This window comes from Nothobranchius furzeri, chromosome 2 (assembly GCF_043380555.1).
Source record: "Nothobranchius furzeri strain GRZ-AD chromosome 2, NfurGRZ-RIMD1, whole genome shotgun sequence".
Lineage (NCBI taxonomy): Eukaryota > Metazoa > Chordata > Actinopteri > Cyprinodontiformes > Nothobranchiidae > Nothobranchius > Nothobranchius furzeri.
Window position 1 is genome coordinate 67,845,532 of NC_091742.1, and position 26,950 is coordinate 67,872,481.

At 39.6% G+C, this 26,950-nt stretch overlaps 1 protein-coding gene across 2 annotated transcripts in view; it reads right to left on the reverse strand.

Annotated features, from left to right (window-relative positions):
• The window catches only part of LOC107377411 (phospholipid-transporting ATPase ABCA1), a 324,049-nt gene that overhangs the window by 156,894 nt on the left and 140,205 nt on the right, over positions 1-26,950 (reverse strand). For both annotated transcript variants that reach the window (XM_054747824.2, XM_015946964.3), the window contains exons 24-30: positions 25,632-25,707; positions 23,487-23,689; positions 17,547-17,595; positions 14,406-14,513; positions 14,267-14,299; positions 9,712-9,851; positions 2,076-2,203 (exon numbers count right to left, since the gene is read on the reverse strand). In XM_054747824.2, the coding sequence (XP_054603799.2) occupies positions 2,076-2,203; positions 9,712-9,851; positions 14,267-14,299; positions 14,406-14,513; positions 17,547-17,595; positions 23,487-23,689; positions 25,632-25,707 (737 nt within the window). The remainder of the gene's footprint in view (positions 1-2,075; positions 2,204-9,711; positions 9,852-14,266; positions 14,300-14,405; positions 14,514-17,546; positions 17,596-23,486; positions 23,690-25,631; positions 25,708-26,950) is intronic.

Genomic DNA, 26,950 nt, shown 5'->3' on the forward strand with positions numbered 1-26,950 from the left:
CGTAGGGGTTTTAAGTACTCACCTTTATGATGAAGGAACCAAGCTTACTGATGCTAACGAAGGAAAAAAATAAAACCTCCACACATTTCTGTCTGTATGTTCTTATAGCTCCCTTTTACTGGGCCTTGTAACCCTGGTTCCACAAAGCACTCTAAAACGTAACTGAATTAGAATTGTTATTAAATGTTAGACTTGTAAAAAGAACATAGCTCCTTAAAGTGATATAGACTGTTTGGACTGGGTTTCTGTGTAAAGGTTATTAACATTTTCAATCAATCAATCAATGCTTTATTTATATATAGCGCCTTCCACAAACCTTTTCGGGCGCCCAAGGCACTAGAACACATCATAGAAATACATACAATCATGGAAAGAGAAGTTAAAACACAGAAAATAAAATGTAGAGCATAAGGCAGACGAACAAAATAATGAATAAAAGCCAGTTAACAAGAAATAAAACAGCAATTCACAACAAGGATTAAAAATAACATAAAAGCAAGCCGAGCTGAACTCTTGTAGATAGTTTTGACTCAATAGATGTATTATATACAGTGAGGAGCAAATGCATTTGAAAACCCAAAATTTTCCAAGTTCTCTTAGAAATCATGGAGGGTCTGACATTCCCATTGTAGGTGCATTCCCACTACGAGAAACAGCATTTAAAACATTTCAGGAAATCACATTGTATGTTTTTTTAAAGAACTTTTCGTATTGCACTGCTGCATATGAGTATTTGAACCCCTCAGTGCTACTAACGGGCCTTTGTTTGCAGTTACAGAGGTCAAATGTGTCCTGTTCTCGACCAGGTTTGCACACTGCAGCAGGGATTTTGGCCCACTCCTCCACACAGATCTCCTCTAGATCTGTCAGGTTTCGGGGTTGTCGCTGAGCAACACAGTTTTAGCTCCCTCCAAAGATTTTCTATTGGATTTATGTCTGGAGATTGGCTAGGCCAGGCCACTCCAGATGCTTCTAACAGAGCCACTCCTCAGTTATCCTGGCTGTGTGCTTCGGGACATTGTCATGTCGGAAGACCCAGCCATGACCCATCATCAGTGCTCTTACTGAAGGACGAAGGTTGCTTCTCAAAATCTCACAATACATAGCCCCATTCATCCTCTCTTTAAAACAGTGCAGTCATCCTGTCCCCTTGGCAGAAAAGCACCCCTAAATCATGATGTCTCCATCACCATGCTTCACAGTAGGCATGGTGTTCCTAGGATGCAACTCATCCATCTTTTTCAGTGAGTGGATTTTGGGTCTCCTCTGACCACGTGACTTTCTACCATGCCTCCTTTGGATCATCCAGAAGTTCATTGCCAAATTTCACATGGGCCTGGACATGGCTTATGTCAGGCTTATGATGACAGGGACCTTTGAAACTCAAGTCCCATGTCATTGACCAGCTCCCCCTGCGTAGTTCTAGGTTGAGCATTTGATTTTTTTTTAATAGAATTTTTTTCATCACCAATGTTAAAAAAAAAAGCTAATGCATGCAACAGGGGTAGAAGACTGTTTTCACATTCAACTTGCATGTCAAACTCAGACTAACTGACTATTAAAAAAAACGATTCTCAGTGAACTTGCGCTTTAAAAAGGTTAGAACTTGATAATCATGATTTTAGTCCATTTTTATCTTTGCCAGCAGCTTTGGCTGTAACTGACACCAAGCTGAGGCCAATGATAGGACAGAATCCAGAGTGATGAGCTCAGCAACATGAAAACATCCTGATAATACACAGAGAACAGGTATATGAGCTCTTTTTGCTTCCTGTCTTTGAGCCTTACCTTTGGCTAAGGATTACAGTTTGTTGTTCACGATCTATATCCACATTTTCCCTATTAAATTATGTAAAGATAGTTCCACTTCAAAACACCAAAAATCATTTATTAGAAAATATCTCCTTTTCAGATTTCAGTTTTGAGTAATTACTAGTGTTTTCACATCGTTGTGCTGTAACTTCAGACTAACATGGACACAAATGAGGTTTTTATCAAACATGAAAACAAATCCTTGATGAATCTGATCAAAATCAAATGTTTTCATGGAAATCAGCCCTGTGACATGTCCTTACCTATAGAAGGTGTTTTGAGGCAGCCCGTACATCCATGGCTGCAGCTCCAGACTTGGGAAGCTGCCGATTGGTGGGACGATGAGGGAGAAGATCAGAGACAGACAGACGAAAAAGGCAGGCAGGACCACCTGGGAGGAGAGGGAACCATTACAAGTGGAAGGATCTCATTAAAGTGTCGCTGCAGGAAGACGTTTATCCTGCACCAACTGAAACTGATTTGAATGAAAATGTTACAGAAATTAAAAGGAGAAAATGCCTTCAACAGGAAAATAGGTGTAATAGTAGCTACGTTTATATGCGCCAAATGTTCCCTATCCATTTCAAATCTTCAGAAGTCCCAAATCTCCGTTTACGTGGACACTAACTGAAATGATCCGATCATGCGGTGAGTATACTGTACATGCACCGAGCATTCAATCAGATTAAATAGACTGAGCATGTGCAGAGCTGTCTTTCCAGTAATAAAATTGGAAACAAACGTCATCTTGTCCGCATGTCTTTTTCCTCACTTTTTCTTATTTTCTAGCTTTGTCCGTTGATTAACCTTTGTTTCTCCCAATACGGACCACTTCTGTTTACCTCCCGCCATGCTTTCAACTTGTCCTGAGTGAGCTGAAGCTGCACACATGCGCAGTGGGCATTATCTTACTCCAAGAATCAGAATGGGTGTGTACACGGACGTCAATCAGATTGATGATTGGACAAAACCACCTCTCTCGATCGGAATGAAATTTCATTCCAGTCGGGCCATAACGCATCAGAATGTTCCAGTTGACACGTTTACATGAAGAATTTTTTATCTGATGGGGCGTTTGGTCCTATTACTTGTGCCCATGTAAACGTAGCTGTATGAACTAAATGTGTAAAAGTAAAATTACAGTGGTATAAATGTTTATAAGTCCGTGCTAATACAAAATATTATATTATTTTTGGCAAAACAAAGCTATTAGGATTCTACACATCCACTTTGGTTTTACTATTAAGGGGAAAAAATCCCTCCAAACAGTCACAGAATTGTCTGGAATCATCTTCAGACATTTCTCAACTGCTTCTCATTTAACATTCCACAAATCATAAAATACAAGAACTAAGAGGCATTTCTAAACCCCTTTTCAAGGGGAAATTGCAAACAAATTCAAGAACTTTTTGACTAAACTGAAACAAAGAAAATCTGTTCAATGGTTGCATGATTGTTTGTAATGGGCCATGTATAAATCTAAAGTGTGATACATGCCATTTAAGTAGGAAATTAACAGGAAATCATCAAATTTTACTTGTAATTTTTTTTGTCCCAACTAGTTGTCAAAAGTCACACCCAGAACTTTATATATTAAACATATCTACCAGTAAGATATGTAAGGCCTCAGTGTGATTTAACCAATTGCAAACCCTAGGAACCTTTTGCTGATAAATACTAAATGTGGCTGCAGTGGTCAAATCTTGTAAATGGTGTTTATTAAATATCTAGTTCACATATAGTTTAATACATTTTCAGTGGTCTCTAGTAAAAAATAATGCCTTGTAAGTCATTCTCTGGGGTAAAAGAGCTCCGGTGTGCCTGTTTGAGGAAGAAGTCATCCGGAGGAGCAAGTAGCGTCAGACGGCAGGATTTGGAGACTTGTTTCCTGATATTTGGACATCTTGGCTTTGATTGGCTAACAGCAACACAACTCTACCACTGACTGCTTTGCAACATTGATGTTTTATCTCCATAAATAACACAAGTCTGAAGGAGTTCTGCTGTGTGGTGGAGTTGCTAATGCTAACGGTTAGCTTCTACTAACTTAGATGTTCTCTGCTGTTTCCTGGATGCTAAACCAACAAAGCCTTCCCCGTCATGAGTCAAGATGAGTGAGTCCATGAATGTAATTGACCATGTGACATAGATCTGTCAGGATTTTCTAATCCTAGAGTTTCACCATCTATTTTATGTCAGAACCTAATGCAGAAGATAGGTGTAGGAAACTATTTTCATGTTCTGCTTGCATGAAAAACTCTAAGTGACCAATAATTCTCAAAAATGAAAAGCAAAAAATGGATTCTCTGTGAACATTTTCATACTTTCATTATAGTTTGTGGGGATGTTGTGTATTAGATCAACTTTGGTTATTTTTCACCTGCTTTATGAATAGCCTTAAAAGTGTTGTTCACGGAGAAACTGTGTAATACTTGTTCAATCTCGGAGAGCCGGGATCAAACCTGTAACCTTCCAAATATTGCACAACCCTTTCCACCTCCTGAGCTACCGCTGTCCCTTTATGTTCACATCATAAATGTTAATGAGTAAGACTTGTCATTTTCTATCAACCACTCCTCCGACACCATTTCTATCCCCTGAAGCAGGAGCGTGAGAACGTTTTCCACCAAAAAACTATTCATATTGACAATCACAGCACATTAATTGAAATTAAAAGTTGAATGAGACCTGTATTTGAGTTTTGATCAAAACGTAAATATCCCAATCTGCACAATCTCACCAAATAACACAATATCTAGCGCACTGTTCAGACTCAAGGTGTGTTTTGTAAACGACTCAGCTCTTGTAACACCAAAGGTTACCCCAATATCAGTGAATTTGACATGTTAGAGTCATTACTGCATATGACAGTTCATGGATTACTTTCTAAACGTTTCATTAAAATTCATCCCATTCACAAGATATTTTACTAACCATCATACACACAGACAGACAAAACAGAAAACTCTACTAATTACACAGCTGCATGAATAAATCCAAATATTAGTGTAAAATTTGTGTTTCTTTGCAATGTTTTAGATTTTCTCCCAAAAGCAAAGCAACATAAAACTTAAACTACGGTACCTTTACATTTGGTCAGAAGGAGTTGTCTGGACTCATGTTACAACGTGATACAGTCATAGAAACTCAGCTCCTTGAAATGGGGGGAAGCTATCTTCACTTTGTGTCTAAACACAAATACAAACACGTGTTTACATGTGTCAACATTCCCACAAACCAACAACAAGATATCACTTTCATTACTCTCTCCCAGAGCCCACCCTCGCCACAACGCACTGCCATTACGTGCAACAAAATGCAAAAGCGGCTGATGCAATTAACAATAACACAGGACCAACGCAATAACACACGCACATTAATATGCTCCCCGCCAACCTGTTTTGAGCTCCTCTGCATGCTTTATGAGTTTGATTAAACACTTCCGACACAACCACCGTCATCTGGCCACTCAGATATAATTAGGTTCTCGCCTTTCTCTGTTCTCTTGTTATTTAACACACAAAACACAACAACAACCAAAAAGACACTCATCCCCAACCTTTTTTTCCTATCCACTTATTTTCATGTAATTCTCTTTTCATTGCATTGCTAGAGCTGACAAAAAGGTCACAGGAACAAATATAAAAAAATAGGACAATATCTTTCTGTTTTAATCAGTCATAGGGTGCGCCACATTGTGCAGCTAAAACAGGAGGTTTGCAACAGCTGCGATTTGCAAAGTCAATTTAAGTTGCCACAATCAGAAATCCTGAATTTACTTCTCAGGGCTGAATGGTTGTGGAAGTGTGCAGGAAGGGCTAAAGATAAAGAGCAGGAGTAAGAATGCAACTCTTAACAGAAATCCACAAAACAAAAGAGCTTTTTGGTTCTGTTGCCCTGCCCCTTTTTTCCTCCTGTCTGCTTTTCTCTACAGTAACTGCAGGTGACAGCTGGTGCGTCTGCCGCTGAATGAAATTGGGGAGAAAAAACAAAACAGGGAGTCTTTATGCTCCTAAAGTCAAAGCAATAATGCAGGAGTTTAGTGGAAACTTAATTCTAACCAGCTCAGTGGCAAAGTGGTAGAGCGTCTGTCCTGGGACTGAGAAATCTGGGTTCAGATCCCCATTGGGTCGTACCAAAGGCTTTAACAATGGGACCCAATGCCTCCCTGCTTGACACTCAACTTTAAGGGTTGGTTTGGGGGATTAAACCACCTATTTGTTCCCGACCACAGCCACTGCTGCAGCTCACAGCTCTCCATGGGGATTGTTCAAATACAGAAGACAATTTCCACCACACACCAGTGTGTGTGTGTGTGTGTGTGTGTGTGTGTGTGTGTGTGTGTGTGTGTGTGTGTGTGTGTGTGTGTGTGTGTGTGTGTGTGTGTGTGTGTGTGACAACTGTGGGACTTTAACTTTAAACCAAAGGGTTGGATTAATTGAACATGACTTAAGATTCCTACAAAGTTCCCACAAAGATAGTGATGATGATGGTAGGCTGCACAAACCCTTCTCCAGCACGTCCCAAAGATTCTCAATGGGGTTAAATAACGTGTTGCCAGCTGAAAGTAACTATCCAATAGGAGGCTTCTATACCTATTTGCTTAGTTACTTCTTTTTGGCCAGGCTGTGTGAAAACAATGACAAAAGCTTAGAAAACATTCAAAAGAATAAAATAAAATAATTCTTAATTGGAATGAAAATAACAAAAAAAAAAAAGGGAACCACATAACCATATCTGAATTTATTACTATCTAATCCTGACCCAATAGGAATGCAGATATGTAGCGGTTAATAAAAGCCAAATAAGGAGCTTCTTAAGGCAAAAAATGATGGGAGCCTCAAACACTAAAGGCTGTTGGTAGATCCCAAAACCCCTCGGAAGTTCAAAGGTCATGTTTTGCTTATGCCATACATTTGATATCACTGTTTGATGTCACATATGAAGTTGTGCCTCTCCACTGCCAGGATTAAAGCCATGAAAAACACACTCTTGCTCATCTCGAAAGATAACCCGTTAGACCACATGTATTGACGAAATCTACATTGATAGGAAATCACATCTCTGCATTAGTCTTTTATTTTGATAATTACCAGGCGTTTTATACTGATACCATGTGTTATTTCAGGTCTAGCATTGTGTGGTATTCTTCATTTTGTACTTGTGTGTGGAAATGTTCCTACATATAAGAAAAGCTCAGACTATGCGTACGAACAGCATCTAGTGGTAGAATGGGAGAACCTCATTACTGACGGTCTCAGCTCTTCGATACATTTTCCCCGTCCACAGACTATTTTACCAAATAAGTAATTAAACAGTTGTGTCACATAACTGGCGCAAAAGCATACAAGATACCTGTGACTGACTGGAATCTGACACTGTAGAATGGCTGATTTTGTGTTATTGAGGATTTGGCAGAGAGGGCACGCTAGACTAAACACGTCCTCCACAAGCGCCGTGATCTGATTCCTGAAGAAGATCTTTCTGGAGCTCTGCTGTGACTTGAGACCCATTGTGGAGCGACAGATAAACCACACAAATCCGATTCCAGTTCATATTCTATTTTACAACTACAAGAACCCCAATCATACATGCTGCGTTGCCAAGGTAGCCAGACTGATTGAAAGCTCAGGAAGGAAAGAAAGAAAGAAAGAAAGAAAGAAAGAAAGAAAGAAAGAAAGAAAGAAAGAAAGAAAGAAAGAAAGAAAGAAAGAAAGTACTTAGTGCCTAGCAAGTCATCCCCTACAATTTATTTACTTCACTCCCACTTGATGTTTGAAAAACGCAACAAATGTTGTTGTCTGGCAGACCGAATGGGCGGAGCTGCTAACAAATGCACGCACACAGCCTCACAACAGCATTGTGACATCATAATGTACCAGCTAACTTCTTTGCCAATAGCAATAGCAGATTTAAATAAAAATGCAGTGCAGAGATTTTACCTGACGACGGCGCAACACTGACAGTTTTAGGCAGAATATTTTAATTTTAACTAAGATGCACTAAAGTGCAACATTATTGACTGCATGAGTCTACAGCAAGATTAGACACTCATTTATATGGTTTAGCCGCAAAAGTAAGTAGATTTGGAGGTGACTTGCTCTTTAAGATAAAAATCACGAGGTCCTTCCCCCCCAAAAAAAGAAGTTAAAGAATAAAAAAAGAGTTCAAAAACTGATAAAAAAAATGTTTAAAAAAGAGAGGAAAATAAATTGTGATGTAAAAAATAATAATATAAGGATAGAGAAAGAGTAAATGAATTGGAAAGAGGGAAATCAGTGGATCACAGGGAAACACCTGGGATTGCACAGGTGGGATTTATCATCAGATGAGTGAGGAGCGTGCGTACAAGAGGCCACCGCATGTTTCATAAATCAAGATTTTGACCATGTGTACGGACATTCTAAATTTCATTCATAGGCAGGAATTTAGGAATTTTTAGTATTTCTTGCATCACCTTTAAAATGTAAAAAAAAGCATTCAATATCACAATACAATACATTATATCGTTCATTACTATGAAATAGTTATGTGTCATTTCTTATCAGATGACATTGATAGTTATGAAAATGATAAAAGTTACATTTATCATTTTTTAACATCTGAAAAGGTCAAACAAAGACATTTACACACCCATGCACCTCTTTACCTGCTAAACAGCACGGGCTCATCCAGCAGCTGCATTACATCCCCAACATTATCCCGAACTGCCTTCCTACAACTTCCCAGGCCCATAAATCACTGCTTTTGTGTTTCCTGCCAGAATCATTTTTGATATTCTCATAAAAGCATACATTCAAAGAGATTACCACTCTACACAATCGTATTTACTGACAATAGGGGATGATAGATGGGGAGGGGGGAGGACCTTTAGCCAAAATTGGAAGAAGGCTTTGCAGACAATGTGCAACTTTGTACTCAGACATTCACACTCTCATTGTACCATCCTGCTGTGCATTCCCCAATAAAGAGCGACATCCAGGACTGACAGTGACTAATGGGGACTGGAACTGCAGCAAATTACAGGAGGAACCTACCAGAGGTGTCCTTTCTGTCCCATAATAGTTCCACAACACAGAGGAAGATGTTCAATATTAGTTATGATTATGCCAGCATCATGGAAGAAATGATAACTGATGTCATTACACGATATTAGGAACACAATATAAATATAGATGGAGGACAGTAAGTGTCACTACAGTGTCACATGTTTACACCTTGGTTGGTTAACTGAAATTGGTTTGGACTAGTGGACAGTATGTCTCCTTATTAGTTTTGACTTTTGAAATTATGTTTATGATGAACAAAATAATACAGACATACACCTAATGAGCTAATAGAAATGTGTCATCTGCATAATTGTTCATCAGAACACATGATTAGAAGTGTCACATCTTTTCTGTCTTTCTCTTCCCAGTGGTCAGGTGAGAGTTACAGTGAGGAATGAAATGCAACAAACGGAGCACTTTTCATCATTTGTCAGCAACTTTCTACTCTGGCTTTGCTCTATGTGTTGTAGTCTCAAAGGGCATGCTGAAAAATGTCTGCTCCATAAACCCACCCCACCTCAATTTGTGTCTCCAGAGCCTTTCCGTGCAGCACATGCCTCATAAAATGAAGATGGTTATTGCAGATGCAGCTTCTTGACATGGCGTTACATCATCCTGGATGCTGCTGTTCGTTCTTCAACACTTTTTGTCGGGATTTCTGTTCGAACAACATAAACTATTGACTGCACCCAGATAGATGCTTCTCCCCCTGCAAGTTTAAACAATCTCACGTGTCACTAAATGATTTTGGAGGCCAACATGTGTTATGCACAAACCTACGCTGATCCTCCCATGCAACCGTGCTAGTGGAACCCTTCAATTCATCAGTATGACAAACTGAGGCCATTACCTGGGCAATGAGTCCCTTGCGGCTCCTTCGGGCGTGGTGGAAGCGCTTGATGAAGAGCGCCAGGAACTGCCTTCTGATCAGTTTCCAGCCAGTGATGACCGCGGATCCTCTTCCATTGATGCTGGCCCTTTTCTTACAATCTGGCAAAGGGGCATTTAAAATTTGCAGTGTTATTTATCATCCATGCATCTATGTGAAGGATATGCTGAGCATGCTTCTCGGCGTCGCTAATGGTCTGATCAAAAATGGCCAACTGCTCTCACTCATTAATCAGTGCTGGGAATGTTTTAAGTTTTACATGGAAAATTGGAAAATACTACTTTAGGGGAACAAATGAAAAAAAATGTGGGAAGATGTGTGTTCTATGAACATTTTGGGTGTCTAGATTTAAGGTGATGGTTTGATGCGAGTTTCCATAGAAACCGTCTTAGCTGTTTAATGAAGCTCTTTGAACAATTTCAGTTCCCCGGAGGGACCGGTGGCACCAGTGTTCGGTAGCCTCGCCTCCATCAGTGGCAGGGCAGCTGTAGCTACAAAGTAGCTCATCATCACCGGTGTGTGACTTTGTGTGGGGGTGAATGACTCATGTGAAGCACTTTGGGGGGTTGTACAACCCTAGAAGACGCTTTATCAAATACTGGCCATTTATCATTTGAACAGATCAACAAACTGATAGACAGCAAGATAGAAGTTTCTGTCCTAAAAGTTTCATATGGTATTCACTAGTAGTTTGCTAATTTTACAAAACAAGGTAATTTTTGTAAAAATAATGAAATTCTAACCATAACTACCTCTACTACTAACTTTACCTGGTAGAAGGTGTATAACTATGTAGCATACTAAATCACCAAATAATTCATCAAAATGACCAGAAGTTAACTTTTAACTTACAGGCCACACTCGTATGGTCAGGCCACTGTGGCTCGTGGTACCGATACGAGTTTCTATGAACTTGGGTGAATGATGATGGGTTCACCTGAATGTTATTCCTGTAATGATTTATTTCAGATCTTAAACTACACCAGATTAGTATTAGTTGAATTTAAGATCTGAAATAAATCATTACAGGAAAAACATTCATGTGAGCCCATCATTCATTACTGTAGAGTATTGGACACATTATTAAAACACTTTGGATTTAAAGATATACAGTATTCAATTCAACCAAATATGATAAAACTTATAAAATTACAAAGTCATTTTATGAGCCAGGAAAGATAAACTTTAGTCAAAGAATTTGATAAAGTCTTCTTCTGCAGCATCTGTGATATACCACAGGATACGTTAAAGATATTGCACTCCCTTCAGTTCCGAAACTTGAGTGTTGCATTTTCCAAATATGTTATGAGTCTGACAACTGGCCCGACGCCGCCCCTTTCTGCGTGCTGCAGCCAGGTCCTTCTCAAGTACTTGGTCATTTGGTACGCTACAACTATAGGCATGATTTTTCATTTTCAAAATTTTGTACCGGTTTGGTGCAAGAGAGAAACAAGAAGCGGCCTTGGAATACGTTTGGATTCACATTTAACTAGTTCTATTAGTCATCTTTTAAATAGATTCAGCAGGGCTAAAATAAAGGCCCTTTGGCATTTCAAAACCAAAACATGACCCTTTGGGCTTTCCATACTTCCAACTCTCACTGGCCTGCTAGCACCTGTGGATCACCAGGACTATTCACAAAAAAAAGACAAGTTTACAAGCTCCCATGTGTCATATGAGCTATTCGTGTTCTGCTGTGGTGCAGAGAGCTTTAGATTAAGTATTTCTTCATTCATTTATTCTGTCCTGACAAATGGCAATATAAAAATGTGCATTTATATTATGATAAGAACAGTGATTTATTGCTCATTGTATTCTTCGTCTTATTGTTCACACACATGCCTGACTTCAGTATCATGATAATTTGTAAAACATAGCGTTAAACTCCATAGAGTTAACGCACAGTTTCAATTCAATTCAATTCAATTCAATTCAATTCAATTCAATAATACTTTATTAATCCCAGAGGGAAATTGATTGCTAGAGTAGTTCAGAATAATAATAGTCATCAAAGAGTTGTTGTATATTACAATGGCTGTTGGCAGGAAGGATCTCCAGTAGCGGTCAGTGTTGCAGCGAAACTGAAGAAGCCTCTGACTGAAGACACTCTTCCATTGTCGGACAGTCTTGTGAAGAGAATGCTCAGGGTTGTCCATCATTTTCTTGATTCTCTGGAGAATCCTTCTTTGCATTATCTCCTCCAGTGGTTCCACAGTCGTCCCCAGAACAGAACCAGCGTTTTTTATTAGGCTGTTGAGCCTTTTCAGGGCCCTGCTTCTGATGCTGCTACCCCAACAGACGATGGCTGAAGAGATTACACTCTCAACAACAGACTTGTAGAAGACCTGCAGCATCTTGCTACAGACATTGAAGGACCTAAGCGTCCTCAAGAAGTGCAGTCTGCTGTGTCCCTTCTTGTAAATTACTTTGCTGTTCTTTCTCAAGTCCAGCCTGTTGTCCAGGTGAACTCAAAGGTATTTGTATTCCTCAACCACCTCCACTTCTTCTCCCATGATGGAAACAGTGTTTGACTCCACTTTGTTTCTTTTGAAGTCTAAAATCATCTCCTTCGTTTTGTTCATGTTCAAGGTCAGATGATTCTTTCCACACCATGCCACAAAGTGCTCCACCAGCTCTGTGATCTTCCTCATCCCTGACCAGACATCTCTGATATTGTTCCTCTGTAGTTTATTCTCCAGCTTCTTCCTGTATGCCTCCTTGCTGCATCTGATTTTGATCTTCAGTTGCTTCTGTATACTCCTCAATAATTCCCTGTCCCCCTCCTTGAAGGCTCTTTTTTTTTCATTGAGCAGATTCTTCAGTTCACTGGTGATCCAGGGTTTGTTATTAGCAAAGCACCTCACTGTTCTGGTGGGTATGATGATGTCCACACAGAAGTTTATATAGTCAGTGACACATCCAGTCATGGCATTGATGTCCTCTACATATCCTTGGCAGAGTCATCCAATCTGTGGTCTCAAAACATCTCTGCAGGGTTTCTTCAGCATCCTGTGACCATTTTCTCACAGTTCTTCTTGTCACAGGTTGCCTCTGCACAGTGGTTTGTATTCTGAGCAGAGAAAAACAAGACTGTGATCTGATTGTCCCAGAGGAGGTCTTGTTTTGGATATGTATGCATTTTTTACATTTGCATAACACAAATCCAATATCTTGTTTTCTCAGGTGGAGCAGCTGACAAACTGTTGAAATGTTGGAAGTGTAGCAGAGAGTGAGGCATGATTGAAATCGTCAGATATAGCCACAAATGCATTGGGGTGCTGGGGTTGTAGCTTATGGCATCACATGCACTTTCAGCAATGGCTGAAGGTGGAATATAAACGGTTGCCAAGACAACACTGGTGAACTCTCTTGGCAAATAATATGGGTGACAACTTACTGCCAAGAGTTCAACATCTGGGCTGCAGAGACGACATTTCACTGAAACTAGAGGCAGTTTTACCATTAGGCAAAGGTCAGCGGTCACCTGGAGCCCCCTTGTGTTGGGGGTTCCCTTAGCCCTGACCGCTGGCACCCCTCTGTTAATGCCACAATGGACTATTCCTTTAATACGGCAATGCACAAACAGGGAGTGGCTGGTAGTCATTCCACTCCAATCCAGTTGGTGGCAGTAATGCACTAAATTGTTGTTTGCCAAGTGCCATAAGACCACAAATAAGAAGAAGAGAGGTGGGAGCATTCGTAACAAACTCGAAGCGGTAGTCAAAACATTAAGCATTAAATGGAGTTATCCTCGTGGCTCCAATAAGAGAAAGAAGCAGCTTGTTTTAAAAAAGCTTTTGAAGCTTTCACTTCAAAAAGTGACGTCGTTTTTCTATGTAAACATCAAAGGAAGCAGAAAAGGAAAGACAGAGGAAAATGTTTAAAGGGAGGAAAACATAGAACAAAATGGAAAATAGAAGAAAAAAAGAAAGGCAAAAGCACAGGAGCACTGACTGGATGAAGAAAGCAGAGCAAATATTGAAGGCACTCAAAGGGAGAGAAAGACAGGAAAAAAGGGAAGGACTAATAAAAACTGAAAATAACCCATGTCAAAAGAGGGAAGAGTTTCGCAAATTCAGTTAAAGATAAGATTGTCGACAATTTCGTGTAAGGGGGCCCCATGTCTGTGTTTGCCTTGGGCCCCCAAATTGCTAAATCTGCCACTGACCGAAACATGACCTGGATGGCACCATCTGTTGTTGACAAGCACTGCCACTCCACCTCCTTTTCTTTTCCCGCTCCTCTTCAGATCTCCGTCTGCTCGTACAGTCAGTAATCCTTGCAGAAAGACGCTAGAATCGGGGATATGGTCCTGCAGCCACGTCTCAGTGAAACACATAACACTGCACTGCCAATACTCTGGCTGAGTCCTTGAAAGGGCTTGGAGTTCATCCATCTTGTTGGCCAGTGATCTCATATTGCCCATTATGATCGATCTTGGAATCTGTGGTTCATAATCTTTCCACTTAACCCCAAGAAAGTGATTGTACAGGCAAGGACAAAGTCCAAAACGTACCTTCTACTTTCCTTGAAAACTTTTCCTTCAACTCTGCAAGAAAAACAAATTTTGATCAGAGAGAGCAACTAAGTTTATCCCATCATTTCTGTCCTGTCAACCACAGCCATAAACAAACTGCAATAAGAGAAGCACGTGCCACTGGTCCTGTTGAAGTGCTCCGTTTTAGAGCAGACATTGGCGACGCTGTTTCTCCTGGAATCACGGGAGCTTCTCTTCCAGTCCCTCACCAATGGCTCCTGTGTTGCTGTGGGAATACAAATAAGATATGTTGTTTTGGCCTGACCCAATTTGGGGATATAAATAACAATAAGAATAGCTCTCTGCCTCGCAAGATGCCATTTTATGCCATGTAAAAAGCATGAACTCCGGTGTTTCAGGCACTTGAATGGATTCAATAAACTGAAAGATGTCCTTTGGATTGAAACCAAATGTTGTAGAGCTGCTAACTGGTGGCTTATTTGCCGATGTTAGTCAGTTTGTCTCCATTTAGACCTAAAACATACAAGGAGTCTATAGAAAACCAGTAAACAAAAGTTATAATGGGTTTTTCTCCTCAATCCACCCAAAGTTTATTTTTCCTAAATTGCCTCTCATCTCACCTTTCTTTTACCTGTTTAACCTCAGCACTATTTAAGCCTCCAGTTTCCTTCCACTTCCTGTCACATCTTTTGTTTATCCTCCATTTATCTTCCTGACCCTAACCCCTAACCCTCCACAGGTTTGTTATCTCTTTGAAATACTTAGATCCTTCTGGTGTTTGGAGTTTTACTTTATTTTCTTCTAATGGTTTATTGCTCCAAAAGCCTGGAGTGTCAACCAATTAGCTGAACTTTCTTTAGAAAATGGGGTTATTTTTCAAATGATTTGTCTTCAGTTGTGTTCATGGGCTGTTTTCAAAATTACTTTAGTTGGAAATGATCTTGTAGAAATAGGTTATGATGTGTGGGTGAAAACAGCCTCTCAGTGTTAATATTTACTCTAGTGTTTATGAATAAATAACCAAAAATACCTTCATAAGTTTACTATAAATTATTTTCACAGCCATTTAGAATTACCTCCACTATTTGTCAATGGATGTACTTTTATGGACTAAACCTAAAAGCTAGTAACGGTTATTTTTTACATCTGTTCACTGGTAAAAAGGTTACCAACTTTAATACAACTAAATTTAATTAACTTCTTTCAGGCAAATCAGAATTGGACCTGAAAAAATGGCTTCAGCAACTATTAACCAAATGTTTGTTGGTTCCTGTAAGATACATACACAAAAACCTAAAACGTTTGATTGACTTAATAAGGCTTGTGATCGTGACGTCCGCCCTGTTGGAGGCATGTGAGTCCTTAGTTGTTGCATGTTATTACTGTAAACAGCACGTTCAGTCTCATTCTTGCAGCTTAAATTAATCTATTATTCAGTTGATCGGTTATATTACACAACTCTAGTAAATCATTGCTGTGTTGTGGGATGACACACGTGATCGCCAGGGGAATAAAGGTGGAGAACGAGCCAACTTTTCACCATTTTCCTGCTTAGAGGCAAAACCACAGAGACCAAGTATCTAGCATAACAAAGTCTTGTCGACTCGCAGCTGTAAGGCGACCAAACATCACCTTCTGGAGTATTTTCATTCAGGTAAGTTACAGATGGTGTACAATTTTTATACATAGTTTCTTTCCTTCAACTGCGACATGCACACGAAACACACACACACAAACACACACACACGCCGGTAAGCTAATGCGGGTGCACTGACACACAACACAACTTCTCTCGCTACACTTCTTCTGTGGGATGACAATTTTGATTGTTTTACTTGAAAAACCAGCAAATAAAATGTTTACCTCTCATCTGGATGTTTACATCTGCTCACACCACAAACCAGAAAGCCAAAAATGTCCATTATGCAGAGCTGCTGCGACAACGATATGTCATCAGTGCTCCGGTCTTGGGTCTTTCATGTGGATAAAAAACATTTTTACTGCTGATTTTATCCACATATCAGTCCCAGGCGTCTTTATATAACCTATCCCTGTATATTCCACATCCTCTTTGGGATTTTATAATGTTGTTTAACAATTTCTTTCACCCAAATCCGCTTTTTCTCTGCGATAGTATTGTTTGTTTCACGGTGTGTTTGCACTCGTCAGCCTTCCAATGGCCAGGCGCATCCCAGAATGCTATGCGTAATCAATTCATACTAAGTTAAAGACCAAGTTCACATTCAGTGGTTTCTGGAACAAATGAATGCCTTGTGAGTTGATCTCTGTAGGAGAAAAGTTCTTGTTTGCCTGTTTCAGGAAGTTAGCCAGAGTAGAGCTAAGCTTCAGACAACAGGAGTTACATTCTTATTTCCTGATATTCAGACATCTCTCCTCTTATTGGCCAACAGCAACACAACTCTACCACTGACTCTGTTTGTTCTGCAACATTGATACTTTACTTCCACAAATAACAAAAGCCTGGACGAGTTTTGCCATGTTGTGGGGTTGCTAATGCTAACAGTTAGCTTCTACTAGCTGGGACCATCGACATACATATAGGCTGGGACGGGCTCTGCTGTTTCCTGGACGCTCAACCAACAACAGCGTTTCCCGTCACGAGCCAAGCTGGATGAGTCCATGAATGTTAAGTGACATTGTGACGTATATCTGAGTGGCCTTTTCTAATCCGAGCATTTTAGGTCTATTTTGGGGCTCAAGAATAATTTGATGTTTAGCTTAGCTAAACTTTTCTTCTTTTTCAACAACACACAAATATGAGTTACGTGTTATTTAGCGTAGACTTACTCAAGTTCTTTAAAACTGTCGGTTTTGAGGTCAGTTACTTGAAATGATTTCCAATTTCTTGTTAAAATAAACAAATACACACAAGTACTTTTACCCTAAAGTTGTGCAACACTTAGTCTTCTTCTTGTGTGGAATACCAACATGTTTGACTTTTTAAAATCTGCCTATTTCCTCATGAGAACCTAACTAGAGCCCATTTATAATCCTTTTAATATATGATTTGGAATATTTGTGACTACAATAGTTTGGTCAGGTCTGGTGGTTTTCAATGTGCAACAGAAGTAAATTTAACATTGATAATAAATATGTTACGAGTTTATTAAGTCCTGCCTTGACTGCATCATTTTCAAATTTTGGTACAAAAATTTACTGTTTCTAGTGTAAAAAAGAAAAGAGATTTAAAAAAGAGTTTTTAGGGATTTAAAGTTCATTTAAACATAAATTAGTTGTTCTGTATTAAAAAAGTAATAAAACATGTAAACACTCTTACCTGGTAGTTCTGCATCCACCCCAGTGTCTTCAGCCACTTTAAGAAATATCTGCAAAATAAACAAAAAGTGCCTGAATTTTTAAATATGTATGAGCTCCATATGTATGTTCTCCACTTGGTTACAAGCACAGAATGAGTGCAAGCTAATTATACTGCAGTACAAGAGTACAAACTGCTTTGTAGCTTTATTTTTATCACTTATTATAAACCAACAGACTTCTGCACAACTATCCTGCAGATGCCAGTGAGATCTGTGATGTTTCTGTTGAGAATCAGCTCATTTGGGCACAAATCTCCTCATGTTTGAACATTTATTGAGTGGCAATTTATTATTTCATAGCTCACACACATAAAATGTTTATCTGAAGCCGTCATGTGGGAAAATGAGCTGAACATGAGTGAATGTCATGTTTGTGGGAACGTTTTCTTTAAAATCCAGAGTGTGAAAACCTCTGAATGTTATTTAAGAAAAATATATATGCTACTGATTTTATTTTGCTTGTATTTACTGTAAAATCTTGAAATACATCACTGAAGCTTAAACAGCAGTGTATTCAGACTTCATATGAAAGCACGAGTAAAAAAAAATACCTTGTCATGGTTGTTTTTTATTAATTTAAAGAGAGTATTTTCATTTCCCAGAGGCCCTAAGTCTTTCAGCACCAGTCAACCAACAGTCACGTTTAAAATCCCAGACTAGTGAGGGTGACGTCACACAGCATGAGTCACTTATAGACCTAAAAACATATATTTAGAGCAGAATGGTTTTATATTACTGAGTAAATTATATCTGGAAGCTTATAAGATCAGTTTTGTTTATAATAGTTTCGTTAGAATCCCAAAGACCGTCAACTGCAATAAATAAAGTTTACGATGATGCTTGGCTACTGTCAAAAACATTACTGTGATGATGATGCATCCACATCCTAGCAAACTATCCATCTACCTGAATAAATAAATAAAAATCCATGACAGCTATCTGATGCAAGCAGCTGAAATATGCAATGTGTAAAACTTCAATTAAAACCACTTTACTGGGAAAGTGTCAAAACACTGTAGTTCCTGAGCAGTATTGAAGTTGACCTTAAGAGGTCATTCAGAAAACATTAATCTGTTTCCTCTGAAGTCAGTCTGGCCTTTACTTATGGTTCAGATGTAATGGCCAACTTCTGAGGATGCTTTCTGAAGCGTTAATATGTTAAAGAGGTAGTTCACATCTTATGAAGTTAGTTTCTCTGGAATGGTTGTGAGTAATTAATATGTCAGTTTACAAGCTAACGGTTAGTCACAATAGTAAAGGTCACTAAGTCATTTGTTTTTTGTTTTTTTTGGGGGTTTTTTTTTGCCAACATTTTTGTTAAATTATTAAATTAATTCAAACATTTGTTAAAACACTTTATGTAACTTCTAATTTCACAAAAATTGAAGTTCTAGATGGTAACATGTTTGATTTACGAACAGCATCAGGCTACTTAGGTAGCAGATAGTAGCTTCTATTTCTGCTAACAAATAGCCAAATATTACTGGGTAACTAACAGTGTAACACAAATCTGACAACAGTGGAAAGGTTTATATGTTTTTATTTTCATAAAAAGTTGGGTTTCATTTTCATTTTGACTTTTTTCTGTACAAAGCCTGGGGCACGCCGGACACAGATGTGCCACGCCACAGAAGCGCCATGGTTTTGGGAAGTTTAGTTGTCACACAGGAAGAGCCGCACCGCTAAGCGCTTCTTGGAATGTCGCGCGAGACTTGATAACAGGAAGCGGAAAGTCACTCTTGTTTATACGTGATCAGACTTGCCGTTGTGTTTTGAGCGACTCTAATCCATCAATAATGGGTAAGCATGCCATTTATTAGAAAATTGTAAGATCAATAGTACTTTAAAGTGCGGTTGGGTTTGTGCCGTAAAGCCGTTCTGTGTTGTAATGTCTGTTGTAAAGCACTCCACAATGTTGTAAACAACCGCTGCGGAGCAGGAAATAGAACTGGCGCCTTGGCCCGGCATGGCGCTTCTGGGATGCGGCGCGGGTGCGGCATACCGCAGACTTAAATAAGTGTGAGATCTATAGTTCATGCAGTTCTCTGCGCAAAATCAATCTCATAAAAAACATTTTCAGCAGTTTAATTCTCTGTATTTTCAGCACCGTCGAGAAAGACATTTCTGGGCTTTGTCGCACGGACTGTGCCTTGCACCCAGGAGTGTGGGGTGTGCGCGTGTGGCAGGATGGAGAAACGAGGGCCCGGGCGGGATTCGATCCCCAGACTCCCGGGTGAGAGTAATGCGACCTAAGCAGTCAGCCAAAGGGACATCCCCATGGCCAAGTAGCCAGGACACATGATCAATCTGGTCACAGTGACAGGATGCTCACACTGTCACACGTGCATGGAACGGTACGCTGCTGCCGTGCGTCGTCCGGGACAGCAGAGGGAAGGGGCGGGGTGCACGTGGAACCTTTTGCTTCTGTGTGTCTCCCGTGAAAGCGGAGCTGGGCCAGGGAGTTTGTAGCTGTGGTGCTGGAGTTTCCGCAGTGGCGCAGTGCCACGCCTGAGCCTAGGGGAAGCACTGCTAGGATTACCAATACTAAATGAGTAATGTAAACATATTTATCACTATAAGATCAGTTTTGTTTATAATAGTTTCGTTAGAATCCCAAAGACCGTCAACTGCAATAAATAAAGTTTACGATGATGCTTGGCTACTGTCAAAAACATTACTGTGATGATGATGCATCCACATCCTAGCAAACTATCCATCTACCTGAATAAATAAATAAAAATCCATGACAGCTATCTGATGCAAGCAGCTGAAATATGCAATGTGTAAAACTTCAATTAAAACCACTTTACTGGGAAAGTGTCAAAACACTGTAGTTCCTGAGCAGTATTGAAGTTGACCTTAAGAGGTCATTCAGAAAACATTAATCTGTTTCCTCTGAAGTCAGTCTGGCCTTTACTTATGGTTCAGATGTAATGGCCAACTTCTGAGGATGCTTTCTGAAGCGTTAATATGTTAAAGAGGTAGTTCACATCTTATGAAGTTAGTTTCTCTGGAATGGTTGTGAGTAATTAATATGTCAGTTTACAAGCTAACGGTTAGTCACAATAGTAAAGGTCACTAAGTCATTTGTTTTTTGTTTTTTTTGGGGTTTTTTTTTTGCCAACATTTTTGTTAAATTATTAAATTAATTCAAACATTTGTTAAAACACTTTATGTAACTTCTAATTTCACAAAAATTGAAGTTCTAGATGGTAACATGTTTGATTTACGAACAGCATCAGGCTACTTAGGTAGCAGATAGTAGCTTCTATTTCTGCTAACAAATAGCCAAATATTACTGGGTAACTAACAGTGTAACACAAATCTGACAACAGTGGAAAGGTTTATATGTTTTTATTTTCATAAAAAGTTGGGTTTCATTTTCATTTTGACTTTTTTCTGTACAAAGCCTGGGGCACGCCGGACACAGATGTGCCACGCCACAGAAGCGCCATGGTTTTGGGAAGTTTAGTTGTCACACAGGAAGAGCCGCACCGCTAAGCGCTTCTTGGAATGTCGCGCGAGACTTGATAACAGGAAGCGGAAAGTCACTCTTGTTTATACGTGATCAGACTTGCCGTTGTGTTTTGAGCGACTCTAATCCATCAATAATGGGTAAGCATGCCATTTATTAGAAAATTGTAAGATCAATAGTACTTTAAAGTGCGGTTGGGTTTGTGCCGTAAAGCCGTTCTGTGTTGTAATGTCTGTTGTAAAGCACTCCACAATGTTGTAAACAACCGCTGCGGAGCAGGAAATAGAACTGGCGCCTTGGCCCGGCATGGCGCTTCTGGGATGCGGCGCGGGTGCGGCATACCGCAGACTTAAATAAGTGTGAGATCTATAGTTCATGCAGTTCTCTGCGCAAAATCAATCTCATAAAAAACATTTTCAGCAGTTTAATTCTCTGTATTTTCAGCACCGTCGAGAAAGACATTTCTGGGCTTTGTCGCACGGACTGTTTCGCTTCCATGTGCCTTGCACCCGGGAGTGTGGGGTGTGCGCGTGTGGCAGGGTGGAGAAACGAGGGCCCGGGCGGGATTCGATCCCCAGACTCCCGGGTGAGAGTAATGCGACCTAAGCAGTCAGCCAAAGGGACATCCCCATGGCCAAGCAGCCAGGACACATGATCAATCTGGTCACAGTGACAGGACGCTCACACTGTCACACGTGCATGGAACGGTACGCTGCTGCCGTGCGTCGTCCGGGACAGCAGAGGGAAGGGGCGGGGTGCACGTGGAACCTTTTGCTTCTGTGTGTCTCCCGTGAAAGCGGAGCTGGGCCAGGGAGTTTGTAGCTGTGGTGCTGGAGTTTCCGCAGTGGCGCAGTGCCACGCCTGAGCCTAGGGGAAGCACTGCTAGTATTACCAATACTAAATGAGTAATGTAAACATATTTATCACTCCAGGTCCATCACAGTCAGTCCCTGTCGATCTCATTAAATATGTAAATGTTAATCTTACCCGGTAAAACATGTTCGCGGCAAATCTGAAAATACTTTGCGGGCTGCCATTCATCTGCGTCTTCTGTCTCCATCAATGTCATTTGATAGAAAGACAAGTTGAGTTTACAGTTTTGTCTGTTTGTTCAGAAAACTATTACAATTTTACTGTGAAATCAACTAAATAAAAGCAATATAAGGCTACAAACTGGCTTTTCTTTACTAGCTACAAAAGTTTCAGCATGCATAAACATTTTCTCTGCTTTCCTTTATGACGAAGGGGGAGGTCCCATAAGCGGTGTGACGTCAAGTGCAAAGGGTCATTAAGCTTTGAAGCTCAGATATCTGGTAGGGGCTCCGAGTAGCGCCGCTACTCCTCCAGCATCGACAGGTAATGAGGAGTTCAATGCTAATCTTCCTTATGATAATGTCACAATAAGGAACTTTTTGACTGACTTGCTTTAGGCATATCATTCCTAAAACCAAACACTGATAGCAAACGGATGGATGGAATTTTCTTTTTTTACGTTTGGAGTGTTTATAGAGGCAGTAGAGCAGGGCTATTCAAGTCCGGGCCTCGAGGGCCGGTATCCAGCACGTTTCAGTGGTTTCTCTGGTCCGACACACTAGATTCAGTGGTTGAGTCAACTGTGCAGCAGCTCATCAGGCCTGTTAATCACCAGCTGATAGAAATCAGGTGTGTTAAAGCAGGGTTAAAACTAAAACGTGCTGGATACTGGCCCTCGAGGCCTGGAATTGAATAGCCCTGCAGTAGAGGGTGCAAAAGTTGAGTTTTGTGTAATAAATCCCATTTAAAACATTCTAAGTTTTGATTTACATTTGCTGTCCAGAATATTTGACTTGTTAGCTGGTAAAATGAGAGACCATGCATTTTTCAGCTACGACAGCAAGTTTTAAGATCTAATTCACAACAGAACGCAGAAATGTAATCTAAGCGAGGGCCCTAGCACTTATGAACACCAGACACTACTTCAGTGGCTCATATGAAAACATAAACTTGATAGCCTGGCAAGCCATGTGAATATTTTGTTTCGGCAAATGACGATCTAGATTCTAGGCTAGATACTTGAAGGATTCAGAAGAAATGGTAGCAGTGATCTTGAGTTGAGTCATTTGACGCAGCAGTGACCATATTAGTCCTTAAATAAAGCGATGCTTGCTGGGGTTGGAGAGGTGACATTGGGCAACATGCATTGGCAGGGTTTGGACTCTTTCCACTGTTCTAAAAAAGAATTAAGTGATTTTAATAGTTTAAAAGTAACTAAACTACCACTTTAAGAGATCAAATTAATTATTGGAAGAAATTCCAGCAATTCAGTGACAAAAACAGAATGTACAAGTCAAGAAAGCAAGCTGTTTGTAGCAACAATGTCATATTCTCTTTGATCTCAACAGGAAGTCCCTCTGTATGGTTGTGTGATTTTTTTCCCAGTGTTTACCTCCTCCAGCGTGGTGTCAGAGATACCGTAGCTGGTCAGGCCAAGGTCAGCCATGGCTAGGTCGAGCTTTTGGAAGAGGGCTGCAAAAGTCCCGTCTCTGGCTCCACTGTAGGGCAGTATGAACGTGATTTCCTGACCGATGCTCTCCAAAAAGACAGCCTCAGGGACGTGGCACCGCACAAGCTGAGCCACAGCTGTTAAATCTGCCTCACGGAAAGCCACAAAATTAATCAAACGACACAGTGCAGGATGGACAGCATGCACAGACACAAAGAACATCCCTCTTTCCCTTTAGCTTATTATCCTCTTTGATTAACTTGACTTTCTGCTTAGATTGCTCAAGAACAGCCAGCACAAATCCCTCCAAAAAAAAAGAAAGAGGATTTGCCTTCAAACTTGGGGCTGGTTTGATACTTGCACACTAATCAACGCACAGGGATCACCAGACATATGTGACATTTAAAACATATGACACTGAAGCTCAGAGCTGTTCTGAAGCAGAGGCTTGGTGAGAGTCAATCAGCAGTGTTGCAGAACACATCCATTATTGATCCAGAACCTCTCATACATAATTACTGAAGCTTAACAACTACTGGTCCGGTACTTTATGAAGAAGTAAATGGATCTACTTTACACTTCAGAGTGAATCATTTTTTTGGGAAGCGATGTGTCGGAGTGTGCGTGTCGTGCTGCAGTCGGTTTGCTTTGAACTAATAAAGAAAAATGTGCAGTTTCACATAGAAATACATAGGAATATGGTAATTTTATGGTATAATGAAGCTTATTTTTCCATACCATCTAAAATGGTGCAAATTTATACTTTTTTTCTTGTATCATGAGTCAGAGACTGAGAGAAAGTTACTTTACACAGCATGTACTATAATCAAAGTCAGAAAGTAAAGTACTGCGTAGATCAAGGTGACCCAGATTACCACCATTCCTGAGAATTTGTTATAGTTTAAAATACCCTCACAAGTTAATGCATGATCAGACTATTCACAATGTTGTAACTAAATAAAAAAAACCTATAAAAATAAGTTAGGTTTAATGTTAACTTGAACACAGTCTTGATAATTCATAATCTCAGTACAGTTTTTTCCTAATTTTGTTTTATTTTATTTTTCTTATTTAACCCATAACAGATGGGTTGTCTTTAAAAAATGCCTTTTGGATGAATGGATGGATGAGCAATTAAAAAAAGAAGGACTTTATAAATCCAGACCAAGAACAAGATCTCTGTCAGATTTCATTCAGTTCAGTTAAATACTATTTAGTTAATTCATTTAACATACACTGACAATTTAATTCAGTTCAGTTATAATTTGACTTATTCCAGCTCAAATACATAATCAATTTAGATGCATTAATAATAAATTTCAATAGAATTTTGTCCATTTAAGTGGGAACATATGATAAATAATTTAATTGAATAACATTTCTTTTGCTGTAAATAAAATATCAGCAATGGGAAAAAACAGTTCAGGATATTTACAAGTGATACAGTATAAAACATGTCTGTCTTTTCTTATTTTAACATAAAAACACACTTTAAGAGACAATGTGTAGTTTTTACCATTAATCTCTGGAAATATCCATCAAAATGTTGTTGAAAATAAATTAAAGAAGCCCAGTTGTTGAAAAATATTGGCATCTTCGTAACACATAACCAAAAAAATCATGTCCAATACAAGGGAGCAGGTCCAAGTCTCTGGGTGGCGCCATATTTGGAGTCGGTGAGGACAAAATGCATTTACTGATTATTAATAATCACTTAAAAAACCTTCCCCATTCATAAACGTTTTACACATTTACCTCATTGCTCACTGCCAGTCATGAAAGAGAGTCTGATGTTCTTGTCATTTTGCTGGAGGTCGCGCTCCCAGGGATTTTTGACCCTAATTGCCATCCGTTGTGAAGGTCTTACTTACACTAAAGCACTGCTTGCTTGCAACGGTTTAATTATGTACTGCCCCATCACCAGGGAAAACACACACAGTAACTTTAAGATGTAATAATTGTGATCAAGATGCCAAAATGTTTGTAGAAAGATTATATGAGAAGTGTCAAAGTTCATAATGTAAAACGTCTTTATGTTGTTAGTTGACATGATGCTAATTGTGGTATGGGAGTATTTGAAGCTTGTACCTGTCAGATCTGAGTTGTCCCACGTGTGACTGCCAATGCCCTCATCCAGACTGTCCCTGCAAGGACAGTCTGTCTCCTGTTAATCAGAATTGGATTAGAAAGGCTTTATCATACCTTACCACTTAGAATAATGAACAAGGCCTCTCTGACGACTCCTGTCAAACATTAATCACATAACAGGCATCAACAAGTTTCCATTCAAATGTTTGAAATGAAGCTGCATGCATTGATCAATGATTGGTCAGTTTGGAAATCTGTCAACCTGTGACACTTTTTAAAGTGTAAAAATACACAAAGAGCTTTATTTATAGAGATAATTTGCATAGAAATGAGTTCATAATTATTGTTATTTTCTCAAATGCTTTTTTCTAAAAACATCATCTTTGACTGTAGGTGTAAACTGGCCTCTTCCATGTCTACATTAGTTTGCAAAATAATTTATTTAGTCTAAATAAGCATAGCTATCTGCAAATAGTATTGCTCCATCCCTGTAGTCTAAGAATTAGGGTAATATTTAATAATATTTGGCCCCTCCCATGAATGGTGAGCTCATGGAAAGGGGACCCATGTCTCCTCCTTGGTCTGTGCCTGGCTGGTAAAACGCCGGCCACCAGGCGCTCACCAACGTGCCCCAACTTCAGGCCTGGTTCCAAAGGGGGGCCTCAGTGACCCGCATTTGGGCGAGGAAACACTGTTTCCATTTAAGTTTGTCTTCATAAGGGGTCCATGGGCTGCGCTTTGTCTGATCCTTCACCTAGGACCCGTTTGCCATGGGTGACCCCGCCAGAGATATAAAGCCTCACACAACTTAGCTCCTAGGATCATTGGAACATCATTTTGTCAAACAACAAAAACTAAAATGAAAAGACAAATAAGTGCCTTGGAGTCTACTTTTCACTACATCACAATGTACTGTAGCTTCTGTCACAGATAAAGTGGTTCCATCAGATTACACTGAAGAGATGTGAAATGAATAATGGTTTAACTCATAATATTAAATTCTACATTTTTCATTAGACATTAAAAAGTTTAGAGGGATGTCTTTAAATCAGATGTTGACCAATGTAACACCTAATTTAAAAGCTAACTGAGCAGGGTTGAAAGGTGGGTTACAGAAATCTTAAAGCAGACTTATGTAATTAAAGAGAAATATATTTTAATAATTATATTTTAATAACTGTTCCTTAGAAAAAATTATGCACTTATTTATCCTAATTGGTACTGTTATAATACAGATCAGTAAACATAAATTTAGCCTACCACGTTGAAAGCATCTATGGAATACTTGAACAGTGGAAAAGTACTGACTGACTTTGACC